The 12937-nt window shown below is 39.9% G+C and overlaps 1 protein-coding gene across 1 annotated transcript in view; it reads left to right on the top strand.

The window, feature by feature from the left end:
- FRY (FRY microtubule binding protein) overlaps positions 1 to 10391 on the top strand; it is a 398333-nt gene extending 387942 nt beyond the window's left edge. Inside the window, exons 63-65 of the mRNA XM_045016361.1 lie at positions 5554 to 5664; positions 8150 to 8352; positions 8890 to 10391. Coding sequence (XP_044872296.1) covers positions 5554 to 5664; positions 8150 to 8352; positions 8890 to 9148 — 573 coding nt within the window. The 3' untranslated portion in view covers positions 9149 to 10391. The remainder of the gene's footprint in view (positions 1 to 5553; positions 5665 to 8149; positions 8353 to 8889) is intronic.
- Positions 10392 to 12937: the final 2546 nt, after the last annotated feature.

Genomic DNA, 12937 nt, shown 5'->3' with positions numbered 1-12937 from the left:
GGACTCAAGTCTCAGTTGCAGTAAGGTTGAGCACTCACAGCAACTCTTGAAGCTAAACTAGGAACTCTGTTAATGATGTAAGTCCTCTATACTGTCTGACTACAAATGGGAAAATGCAGCCTTTAAACATGGAGTTGAATTGGCTCCTGCACCCAGCTCCTGGAAAGGAGTAATACATAGCTATCCAAAATACAGCTACAGGCTGAGCACAGTTTCTACTGCCTTCAAATCCAGCAGTTACTTTGGGATATATTAGCACATGTTCTCTCTCTCTCTCATACTTTCCAAGGCTTGCAGCACAACATCTGAAAACAGTAGAACCAATGCTGAGGACTAGAACACCCAAACATCATCCACTTGCTGCTGAATGCCCCAGCTCCTGTGGGACTCTCCTGTGTCAATGAATGGCTAAGAATTGTATTACCTTTAAAGTGTCTGTCTAGTCTGGAGTCAGATTAGCACTTTCAGAATAATGGGGTGACTCCCATCTCTTATTAGGACCTATAAGTACTTCCTTAAAATCACAAGAAGGCTTACCGGCATCAGACTACTTCTTTGCCATCTTTCTGTTTTAATGGCCCCAGTTCTGATCTTGTCAAAACTGAAAAACTACTTTTCTCCTGAAAAAAAGATAAATCACAATTTTACTGGAGCACAGTGACTTTCTTATTTTTTCTTTCTTAGACCTATCTGAAAAATATAGGTAACATTCATCCCTACAGGGTTTTTACCATGCAGGTTTGTCAACTAATCTCTATCCTTTCTCTCACACTCTCACCAAGAAGATTTAGACTGGAACCTGAGAGACCTTTGAGTGCTAAAGTCATTCTGCCCGAACAGTTAAATGGCAGGGGAAGGCAAATGAGTTCTCAGTCAAATACTGATTATCCTCTCAACTTCCAAGGAATATTACTTTTCATGCTGAGGGAGCCAGGATGAGGAATTAAAATCATTATCAAATTATAGAGCCAAGTTGGGGCTGGGCATCATTAACCTAGAGAATCTTTGGAATATTTATTTAAAGAGTGGTATGTTTTCTTTCAGTGTGCAGGGAGAGTTTTTTTCTCTTGAATTACTCTGTGCCACCCCTCCCCCCGCGTGCGCCTCTCCCCCGCACGCACACACTTTCTTTTTGGAAGCAGTGGAGAGAAGGCAGCTTTTCTTGAACAACAGACCATGGAATTCACTCTTTTTTGACTGCTTTCCCCCACTTTTAAAAAGTAAATTCCATGGTAGATTAGGACACACACATTTACTGAATCAGGGATTTTTAAAAGTTCACATAAAACCTGAAGATGGTGTCAAAATTTGGAAATATATAAGTGAAATGCTTTGACAGATGCAAATCAGTGTAGTTCTGAATTTACTGGCACAGTAATCTGTCTTATCGCTTCCTGTTTGATCTTATATTTAGTTGTACAAGGCTTAATTACATAAACTGCATGGAATTTGACCAATAATGTCAAAGGCTTAATGTTAACCACCACAAAAGCCAGCACATTTAGAGCTTAGTCTGCCATTCAGTCATTAACTCATCCCATTGTATAGAGGTAATGTAGGAAACTGGGCAAGCTTAAATTCATATATGCTTTAATATCAAAGCACAATGGGATGAAAACAGGGCTGAATTTCTTTGCTTTGGCAATGCCAAGATAGTCCCTTAGCATTTAACTTTTTTGTATTTGCCTTCTTTGTTTTTAAATAATAATATAAAATATTTTATAACAATTACAAATGTTCATTAACATCATTGCATGTGCACTGACATCACATTGCGTCTGGGAAGATGTCAGTGTAGGTTTATGCGAGAGTAAAACTGATGACATGATGGTTTTATAGACCTGATATGGAACCTCGACAAAATGGTGAAAGCTGTATTAGAAATGCATAGACCGATATATTAGAGTGAACATTAGCTCCTGGGAAAAGGAAAAGAGAGCATCTCTCCTTTTTCAGGGAGGGATCTTTCTTTAAAGTTCAGACTTTAAAATAAATCACAACTTAAAAGTTATACACAAAACTTTTCAGTTCTAAAATGCCCAGTTATAAACCTGGAATCCACAGGGTTTTTAATGGAAATAGTATTTGACCTTCTATGGCCATATAACACAACATTTTTGCTTCAGTTCTGTTAACGATTTGAAACTATTGCATAAACTTTTGAGAAATTCTGTGCTATGAATTCTTTGTCCATAATAAAAAGACCAAACTTAGCCAAATTTATTCATTTAAAAATCATTAAGCAGTGGAAACTTTGATGGTATAATTTCCTGATTTTTGGAAATACACTCTGGGAGAAATTGGGACTAATAAATCTCAAAATCTAACTGATTTCAGTTAGTTTGTAATTTACCATTAGGAGTAAAGCTTGGTTTTAATGAGAATGCTGTGCATGATGTGTGGATGGTACATTTTCAACCACTTAGCAAACTGAGGCAAGCAATGCTAATATTGTTGACAGTTAAGCTATTAAAGAAAGGCTGTGCTTCCTATTGCATGCATTACACTGACACTATACTTTCTTTCCTTTCCTTTTTCCTGTGCCATGCTTGCTGTGTAGCAAATGGAATCTCTTGCAGTAAGTTGAAGTTCTTTCATATTCTTTGTCCATCTAGAGATGGACTAATACAGCCTGGTTTTACTGGTTTTTTGTTTTCTTTTTCTCTCTTGGCATGTTTTCCCTTTTTCTTTTCATTTTTTCCTTAGCAGTTTTGATTCAACATGTTGTTATTAAAATAAGTAACTAAGTTGTATTTTGAGTCACTTTTCTCTTGAAGCAGAAATCTAAGCTACTATTACAAATTCTGGCATTGTCACACACCTCTTAGAACAGCTCTTTAAATTAATTTTGAATGTGAGTCAGTCTTGGTTAACAGTCCAGACTCTAAGTAGCTTTAATAAGCTAGAATGGAGAGCTGAAGTGGTTATTTTAAAACTTGTAATGTTTCAATATATCTCTGTGAAACATTGGAAATACTAATTTTAAATTAGGTTTTAAAATGTTTTCATCATATCCTAATTTGAACAATTTCACCATGTTGTCATTTCAATAAGTATCCACAAATAAAAAAAGTAAGCTGCATGATACGATAGTTAACTGCTGAATATACCAAACTTACATTTAATTCATATTAGTTTAGTTTTGCACAATTATGTTAGCTTAATCTAGTAGTCAGAAGGGAAAAACTGAATGTTAAAACTATAGTATTGGCTGTCCTAAAGGTTCAAAAATCACAAGTTAACCCCTCAAAATCATGAGATTTTAAAAAAATGTTATATTGTGTTTTTTGGTCTGTGTTTGATTTTTGAATTCTCCCCACTTGCCCCCAGTGCATGTGTGACAATTACTGTGGCCCACTCTCCCAAACTGATTGGGTAAAATGATTTTGCCCCTGCAGCAAGAATCACCCCGTATCTGTTCATTCCCCTGCCCAGGAATTAATTCTGCCCTCCCAATCCCCAAATCAGTTCTTCTCCTTACCAGAGCTGCCTGTCACATTAATTCTGCTCATCCCCAATTTTGACTGCTCAAATTACCCCTTCAGTTCTGCCCTCACATCTGCCCCACCGTCACATCAGTTCTGCACCTAGGGTGACCAGACAGCAAATGTGAAAAATCGGGACGGGGGTGGGGAGTAATAGGAGCCTATATAAAACAAAAGACCCAAAAATTGGGACTGTCACTATAAAATCGGGACATCTGGCCACCCTATCTGCACCCCACCCCCAAGCCTCAGTTCTGCTCCTTCTGCAGCTACTGGTGTGGGGGTGGAGGCAGCTGCAGTAGGTTTCTTCTTCTCTCCTTTGCCAGGCCGGGTGTTGCAAGGAGAGAGCAAGTTGTTCCCAGGAGGGAAGGAGGGAGTGGAGCCATCCTAAGCTAATGGGATTTTTCTGTTCCTTCCTCCCCACTCTTGTGAGAATGGTTCCTGCGGGCACAGGGGGGAAAGCTCTGCCTGCTTCCTGTAGCAGCTCTAGCTGACTGCTCTTCCCCAGGAAGTGAGCATGTGGGGAAGGCAGCCAGTCAGGGGGGGTTTCCCTCCAGGTAGTGCTGAAATTCACCAGAGGGCAGGAGCTTCTCATGTCATTGCGAGACTGGCTCCAACCCTGGCCAAACTCTTGTGACTTGTGGAGATATTGGAACTTGCAATTTGCAAGGGTTGGTAACACTCTGTGATTAAATCAGAACCTTGTTTCTAACTAATTGCTGGTTACAAATTACAGAAGTATCATACTTAATCTCTCATGTGGGAGATGGGGAAGAAGCACTTTGCATTGCCATCAAGTGATTTCATCATGTAACACTCAGAATGAGCTGTGTTCAGCCCTCCTTGTTCTAATAAAGAGTTGACATAATACTGGTTTGGGGTAGAGTTGGTGAAATGGACAATGTCTCATAAAGCCTTTTGTGAGGTATTTTTTGTTAACAAGCTTCTAAAGCAACAAAAGCAGCCACTGAGATTATGTCTAGGCACAAGTCCTTTTGGTCCCTTTTGAAGCTTTAAAATTTTTGTTTTTTCTTTTAAAAAGTCTCTAAGACAAATCATTCCCTGCACAAGTTAATCCTTCCTGCATGAGAGACAGGAAGCTCCTTGAATTTGGATTCAAAGCATTTCCACCTCATAGTTCAGTCAGGGACACAGAATTTGGCCTCTGGTCCACCGGTAGAGTTAGCGGAGGGTTCAGAACCCTAAAACCCACACTCTTGGGAAAGCCACAACTCCAGGACCCTCTGCTCCTCTGAACCTCATAACTGCTATAGCCGTTCCATGATACCTTGGGATCCTCAGCCCCCCCTTGGGGATGGAGTTGCACATCGCGTTAAGAGAATCATTTTAAGTTAATACTCCTGGGGCAATATTAACTTAAGATGGCAGGAATGATACCACAGAGACCAGAACTCCCCTTACCTATGGAACTTGATCCCCACCCTGGAGTACATCAGGGTTGAGGAAAAGGGAGTTTATGTGGCAGAACCAGCACTTCCTACCTCCCCCACACATTCTATGTCCACATGATTGGATTCACTGCTTTTTGTTCCTTTCCACTCATAGAAGCAGAAGGGAGCATTTGGCTCAATTGGAGCACTGCCTTGTTATCCTTATTATCGTTTATTACTTGTATTATCATAGCACCTAGCAGTCCCGGTCATGGGACAGGACCTCAATTTGGATTTCCTTTCTCTCAGAAGACATCTCTCTGCCCACTTTTGAATTTTAAAAGCAAGTTACTACTCCTCTACTCCTTAGTTTCCCCATCTGTAAAATGGGGATGATGATACTGACCTCCTTTGTAAAGCACTTTGAAATCTACTGATGAAAAGTGCTATATAAGAGCTAGGAATTATTATTCTGAACTGTGACCAGCTACAGACAAAACAATATCGTGGGTGTTTTCACTCTGATATGTGATCATAGTTTAGTAAAATCATGCTAACCAGCTACCAGAGAAACAGTAATAGATTTATCCCCAAATATGTTTTATTGGCTGCACAAAAATGACCCAAAATCTGCTGCTCTTTATTAATGTTTTCTCCTCCTATACATCTTTCCTTAGCAATTGGAACTGTGTCAGAGATTATATAAGCTCCACTTCCAGCTGCTGTTGCTTTTTCAGTCGTACTGTAAACTCATTGGACAGGTGCATGAAGTTAGTTCCATGCCAGAGGTATGTCATAAGCACAACCAAGCCTTCTACTAAAATAATCACTGTATCTTTGTATTTTTATTTCTAAATGATTTCACCAAAAATTAATTATTAACCTGAACTATGGGTCTCCAAACTAAATGTTTCTATAACACTCCTTTGTCTGAATTAAAATGTGTTTGGGAATTCTGCACTGTATGTAAAAGACAGTACAGTGATTCAAAGTTTGAGTTCTTTTATGCAGTCAGTCTTCAATGGTAATTTCAGTAATTTGCATTGTAATGAGTGAGAATACTAAATTAGGCCCAGTCCTGCAGAAATTTACTCAAATGCTTAATTTAACATGTTGGGATTACTCATACACCTCTACCCCTATATAACGCAACCCGATATAACACGAATTTGGATATAATACGGTAAAGCAGCGCTCCAGGGGGACGGGGCTGCACACTCCGGCGGATCAAAGCAAGTTCAATATAACGTGGTTTCATCTATAACGCGGTAAGATTTTTTGGCTCCGAGGACAGTGTTATATCGGGGTAGAGGTGCACTATGTAAAATTAAGTACGTGCATAAGTCTTTATAGGATCAAAGACAATTTTCAGGGAAATTGACCTTGCTTCCATTGTCTGGAAATGATTCTTATTCTAGGGCATGGTTGACGTTAGTTGGACTTTGTGGCCAGATCTACACTAGGAGCACTTTGCCACTATAACTATACCAGCAAAGTGCTCCTAGTGGATGCAGTTTATACTGGCGATACTGCACTTTTGCTTATTCCAGACCCCCGAATGAAATAAAAAGCTTCTAGCGTAGATATAATTATACCAGCAAAAGCACATTTTTTCTGGTGTAACTGAGTCTACACTGCAGCTTTCCCAGAGCAGCTGTCTCAGTCAGGGATCACACCTCTTCACACCCCTGACTGACAGAGCTATGCTGGCAGAAGTCTGTAGTATAGCTTGACCTTAAGCTTGCATTGTAAGTGTTCATGCCGTACCTCTTCTGTGGATTCACAAAGGTCTCCAGTCTATACTGCTGTCGATCTGACTCCATCCAAGAGTACGAATTTCACTTAAAAGAAAAAATATTAAAATTATAATGTACGAAGAACTATATCATCATAGTCATTTAATTTTAATGTGATTCATAAAGATTGTATCACTTGTTTTAGAAAATGTTTCCTAAAATTTCTCACTAGATCTTTGAGATATAGTAGTTCTAAAACCATGACACACAAATGGTCTATTTTGAGCTTGATAACTGGCCATTTCTCTTCAGATATTTCTACACAGATTACTTTTTTCAAATGCTTCACATCAGCAGGTTTTGGAGGCAAATATATTCTCATAAATATTCCAAAACACATAATATATTAAGAAACGGTATTTTTCATGTAACCACTGTATATTCTGTGGTCATCACTTAAGAGAAGATGATAAAATAAATTACAGCATATGTTTTTCTCCTTGTAAAAATGTGTTATATATGAAAGTAGTGGGAAAGAACTAGCGCTTTTAATATGATTGTATTCTTAGAACAAGAAGTTTCAAATTGTAAAGTGTATACAGCAAGTAGCTCGCAGATTCTGTAGTAATTGGGGATTATTTAATTTATATAGTTATTGGTTTAATTCAAGTGTGATTGTGGTGTGGACACTACACTCAATCTGATTATTACCATATCTTTATCTTGAGAAGCTGCTGCAAAGTATGTTTTGTAATATTGCTAGGCTATTCTCTTTGATGGTAATGGATCATATTGCAGAGGACAGTTATTAGGACTCTAATACCATGAATGGTAAACTTTATTTTTTAAGATCTTAGTAATTTTTTTAGTAGAGGGTTGATTTTGTAAACATATTTTAGCACAATACCTGAGGTTAATGAGTGACTCAATGGGATCATTTGTTACAATGGATGCAACCTACAGAGTGGAAAAAAACAATTGGAGGAATAGTTTTAATCATGAAAGTAGCATGTTTTGCTGGATACATTAATTATTATTTAAAAGAAATAGCCACTGTCAGTTGCTGTCACAGTCGATAGAACATGTTTATCACATATTGTCATGTTCTGTTACATCCTTAGAACCAAATTAAGGCATTGTGAATTGTCTATCTTTTGCCACGTTAAATTTTCTGTCCAGTAAAAGGGTTACACAACTACTATCTCCTTATTGAACATTTCAGGGGGCTGATCCTGTTAGATATGCTATATTTTGAAAGCTAGATGAGTTCTGATATGTTAAAAGCCAAATGTAAAGCAGAGGATTGAATAAAGAATAAAAATAAGATATTTTCAGTTTGTGTACAGTAGATGCATATAAGGCAATGAGAAAACTTTTGCCATTGAGATGGAGAAGCGTTGTTTTTATATTAAAAGGATGTTTGTTCACAAGCAACAAATAATTCTAATATGATGATAGAGCTGATCTGAAATGTATTGCTGCTTCTTGATACAAAAGGAAAATATAAATATGTTTATCAATTCTTGTCTTTGAACAGCTCCTAAATATGTCAAGAGAACTGAGTGAATTAAAGAAAAATCTTAAAGATGCTACTGCTGCTATTGCAGCTGATCCTCTAAATATGGAAGCTGCCTTATCTGAGCCCACATTCAGTTCTACAGAAGCCGCCATTCAATCCATGTTGGAGTGTTTAAAAAGCAATGAACTTGGTAAAGCTTTACTACAAATAAGAGAATGCAGGCAAGTTTTCCCACATGATTTATACTAAACCGTCACATTATTAAAAACGCATGTTTTTATCAGTTTCCTAAGTGGATTGTTTCTCCAGCAAGAACATTTAAGTGATATCTTGAGTAACTTTGAGGATATTAATACTAGATCAAACAAAACTCATTATCCTAATTTCTTTAATTATAGTATAGATCAAAAGTACTGCAGTGAAATTGGTTTTGAAAATTAATTCACTTGTAGGACCAGATCCTCAGCAGGTGTAAATCATTAGTTTACACCAGCTAAGGATCCAGCCCATTGTCATTCCCATTTCTTTGTATGAGTTTTTATTTTCTAGTTTTATATGATGGGGCTTGCATTTCATATGGTATGTGAATTCAGTGTCTAATATTCTGGGTCTGATTAACAAGTAAGTGTTGTGAAATTATTTAGTTCCAGTATAATTATAGATATGTAGAAAATACAATTGATGTATATATCTGTGTCAAATATCATCCCACCAAACAAGTAATAACATAAATATGCTTTCCATTGGTTGCACTGCAGGAGTTTGTGGCCAAATGACATCTTTGGAAGCAGTTCTGATGATGAGGTCCAGACACTACTGAATATTTACTTCCGGCATCAAACACTGGGCCAGACTGGCACTTATGCACTAGTGGGCTCCAACCAGAGCCTGACTGAAATCTGTACCAAACTAATGGAACTGAATATAGAGATTCGCGACATGATTCGCAGAGCTCAGAGTTACCGGGTCATCAATACTTTTCTTCCAGACTCCAGTGTTTCCGGCACAAGTCTCTGACAGGAGTCTTGTGTCCCCTTTCTCTTTCAAGCTGGGAGTGCTGCCCTGCTGGAGTGAGGTGGTTCAGTGTCTTCTCAGCCTTAGAAAAGTTTGGTCAAGCTGTACTAACTCTTGTTACATTTAGGACTTCTAAAAAGAGGTGGGCAGAACTTCAAATGTGTAGCAATACTATAAGGACAAAGGAAGCATAGAATATCCAGGACAGAATCCTTTGTTCTGTGTTGCACAAAAATTGGTTAGCATTTCACTGAGCAACTGCAACTCACTACTGAAGAAGTGACTTCCATTGCATACCAAAGCCTACTACACTGAACAGTACTTCCTTTGTAGAAAATTATTTTAGATTGGCAAAAGTGCAATGTTTCCTTCACTATAGAATATTTTTTCTTATAAAACGTGAACATTTTTTCTCTTTTTTGTGTTGTTTGGTTGAGCGAAAGCTGGGCAAAATGAAGCTGGCCACAGAACATTGCAAAATTGGTCGAAAGCTGAGAGCCTGTGTATATGAAACAAATTGTAAATGGACTACAATTCACTGTACACTGTAATTTGAATATGATTACTGTATCTGAAAACAATGAGCTGCTACGAAGTACATTTCCTAATGTTGCTAGGCTACTGTTTCTGAAGGTACTGGATCATATTGCAGAGGTCTGTTCTTAGGCCCTGAATGCCATGAATGGTCTAGGTAGATTTTCCCTTTTTTTCTTTCTTCTTTTCGTTAAGGACTTTGGCTGCTTTTTACTAGAAGGTTGCTTTTATTAATATATTTATACTATTAAAGGATGGTTGATCTGATTTACTTTACCATTTTGTAGGAAAAAGTCACATCACATATTCAAAAATCTTTTGAACTCTCACGCATGCATATTTTTATTTAATATAAATTTGGACTATAAAATTTAAAATATTAATGTGAAATGCAAGTTCTCACTTTACGTTCTTAAAAAGATGTCTTATTTAATTTGTTATATATATATATATATATATATATATATATATAACATAATATATAATATATATAACGTATATAATATAAGTCATTCTTGTATGTTTTTGTTTCCTTACATTTAACTGCTGTTAAATGTGTGCATGTAAATCTGTTGCACATCTGAGACACACTTATTCAGACATTATATAACTTATTCAGGCTGTAAATACACAGTTTTTTGTGAAGTAACTTTGGTTGATATTTTGATCAGTACATTCATTTAACTAAAATTATAAAAGTCATATATCACAACTGCGTATGTGCTGATTGGGTTGCTGAAGATCTTGTTCTTGACTGAGGCTACAATACTGACTCAAGCTATTAATAACATGCAGACACTGAAATGTTCATAATTATTTCCTTCTGAAAAGTCTAAGCCCATTATACAGAAAGAAAATGTAAGATATCTGTATTCTGTTCCTTAGCAATAACATGGACAGGGGAAGAGCAAATTGACTGTAGATTTAAAAAAAACAAGTTTCTAAAATCTCATGGTTTAAAGTTCAGTTCTGAGAAGTCACTATGACTGTAGCACTGTGGCCTTCCAGCTTTGTGTCTGAAAGATTTCCATCTCAGCTGTTCTTAGTTTACAGGTACTAACACCTTCTAACTGGCAGCGTTGCCAGTTCAATCTGGCATCTGAGAGTCAAGTAGCATTTCTTCCTTTGAACACACAATGACTTGCCACCCTTCTCTTATTCCGTGCTTGCACAGCTATAAGTGATTGGTCCTGTAATTGGAACTTGGTAAACAACTGTGTTGCTTCACAAAAAGGTATATAATCCATCTCTCAGCTCTATGTTGACCCCGCAGGGCTACAAGTACTAAAATGACTGGACCACAACTAAAGGTGGGGCAGAATTTGTGTGGGCTTACCCAAAGAAGGACAGCTCTGCTTTGTGGTTGGGGGGCAGGAGGGGGGAGGGAGAAGAAGAAGGTCAGAAACTGCTGCAAAAGGTGCTCGGTGGTCAACTTTACAGCAATGACTCAACCCCGGGAATGTGCATAAAGGTACAAAACCTGGGTGAGGCAAGTCTCTATGTGATAGCAGCAAGGAAGTCAGCAGAACAGGAACAGGTTGGGGCTCTAAGGCTTGCTGCAGGACCACGTGGCAGCAGCATGGCCCCAAGAAAGCATGGCTCCAGAAGAGCAGCAAACAGCGTTGGAAACAGCATGGTTCCAGGGGCACAGAGAACGGTAGGTTCAGGAAAACGGGGGGTGTTACTCCCCTCCCCCAGCCCCAGAGACAAGGAAGGGCAGGCACAGGCAAAGGGAACAGTGAAAAGAAGGGGAACTAGTGTCCCCTGCCCCAGGTACTTCCACCCATAGGCAGGCTGGAAGCTGCAACCAGGGAGGGTGAATTTGCAAGGAGGTGAAGCCTTTGCCAAGCAAGGAATTCAGTGTGCATTGGGGAGGGGGGGAAGCAGTCAGCATGGTGGATGACTCACCACCTAGGAAGGAGCAGTTATAAACATCAGCATGGGTTTGGCCCCTCCTCTCATTTCACTTGGAGCAAGTGGGTGTCTCCTGGGAGTGGGAGGGAGCAAGGGACAATTAACATTGGGAGGGACAGAAGAAGGCAAGGCCAATTTATCTGTTTCATAGCTGTGTGCTGCTTGCTGCTCATGTGCCTATACCTTTGCTGGAAAGGGGACAGGCACAGGCAGGGCAACCCGAAGGGAGCCCAGGGACTGGAAGGAAACCCAGACAGACAGTACTGCAGCAGGGGCAATGGGGCTCACAAGTACGTGGACTGTTACTGCTCAGGATGGTGTGTTTAATAACCCAAGGCATAACCCAGGGCAGCCTCATGGACTAAGGGAGGCAGATGATCATAGGAGAGTGTCCACGCACTCAGGTGAGCGGGCTGTGTGCATTAACGGGGTGCTTAGCTAAGATGTGCAGCAAATGGTCTGTGATGATGTTTCTGAGGTTTTCTCCACAGCATTACAATGCTTCAAAGGGCGCACGGTCACCTAAAAAAACAGGATGTTTTCTTCCACCTAACCCAAGGGATGGTGGTAATGCTGCTCCTGGGGGTGAGTGTGATCTAAACCACACAGAGGTTGGGGAAACGGGTAGCAGAGGTGGTTCTCTGGCCTTCCAGCTTGGCAAAGGGTGGCAGTTGCAGGGGCCACAGCCAGGTGCAGGGACCGTGCTTAACCAGTCACTCAGCGAGTTCACCTAAGGGGAACAGGAGTCAGCTGATTGGGGTGTTAAATACTCTGGGCCCAGGAGTGGAAGGTTGAGAAGCCGGGGCAGACCCACCTAGGGGTTGCACCTTCGGGGGAGGGGAGGAGGACTGATGGTATTACACAGCTGCTGAAAGCTAATTTGCATTTACAACAGCAGCTTCAGGCAGCTAGGTGTGAGGGGTCTGCAGAGGGTGACAGGGTAGGCCCCGCATGGGCTCAAGTTTCAGCAGCAGCACAAGGAAGGGGCACATGGCAACTCATCAACCATCAGGGCATGTAACTGCAGGGGACAGGGTAGACACTCCTGGGGGGCCTATAGGGGAGCAGGACTCTGCAGTATTGTTATGCCGGGGTAGCTTACCCAGTGGGAGTTCACCTACTCAGTGCAACTAAATATAGAATCCTCACGGGCAATTTGTGCATGTAATATCCCTATGGCACAGGAAGGTGTTCACAGACAGTAAACGTGGACAAGGCAAGCAAAACAGCGAACTGCCCAAGAGGCCACAGGTGCCTAGAACATGAAAAAATGGGGAGGCTGCCCTCATCGTCTAGGCGGGTGTTATGGTACAGGCCTACCCAGACAGCAACCCAGCCTTTAAT

The sequence above is a fragment of the Mauremys mutica genome, chromosome 1, assembly GCF_020497125.1.
Source record: "Mauremys mutica isolate MM-2020 ecotype Southern chromosome 1, ASM2049712v1, whole genome shotgun sequence".
Lineage (NCBI taxonomy): Eukaryota > Metazoa > Chordata > Testudines > Geoemydidae > Mauremys > Mauremys mutica.
Note: the sequence above shows the minus strand (reverse complement) of the source record. Positions and strands in the feature narration are given on the sequence as shown.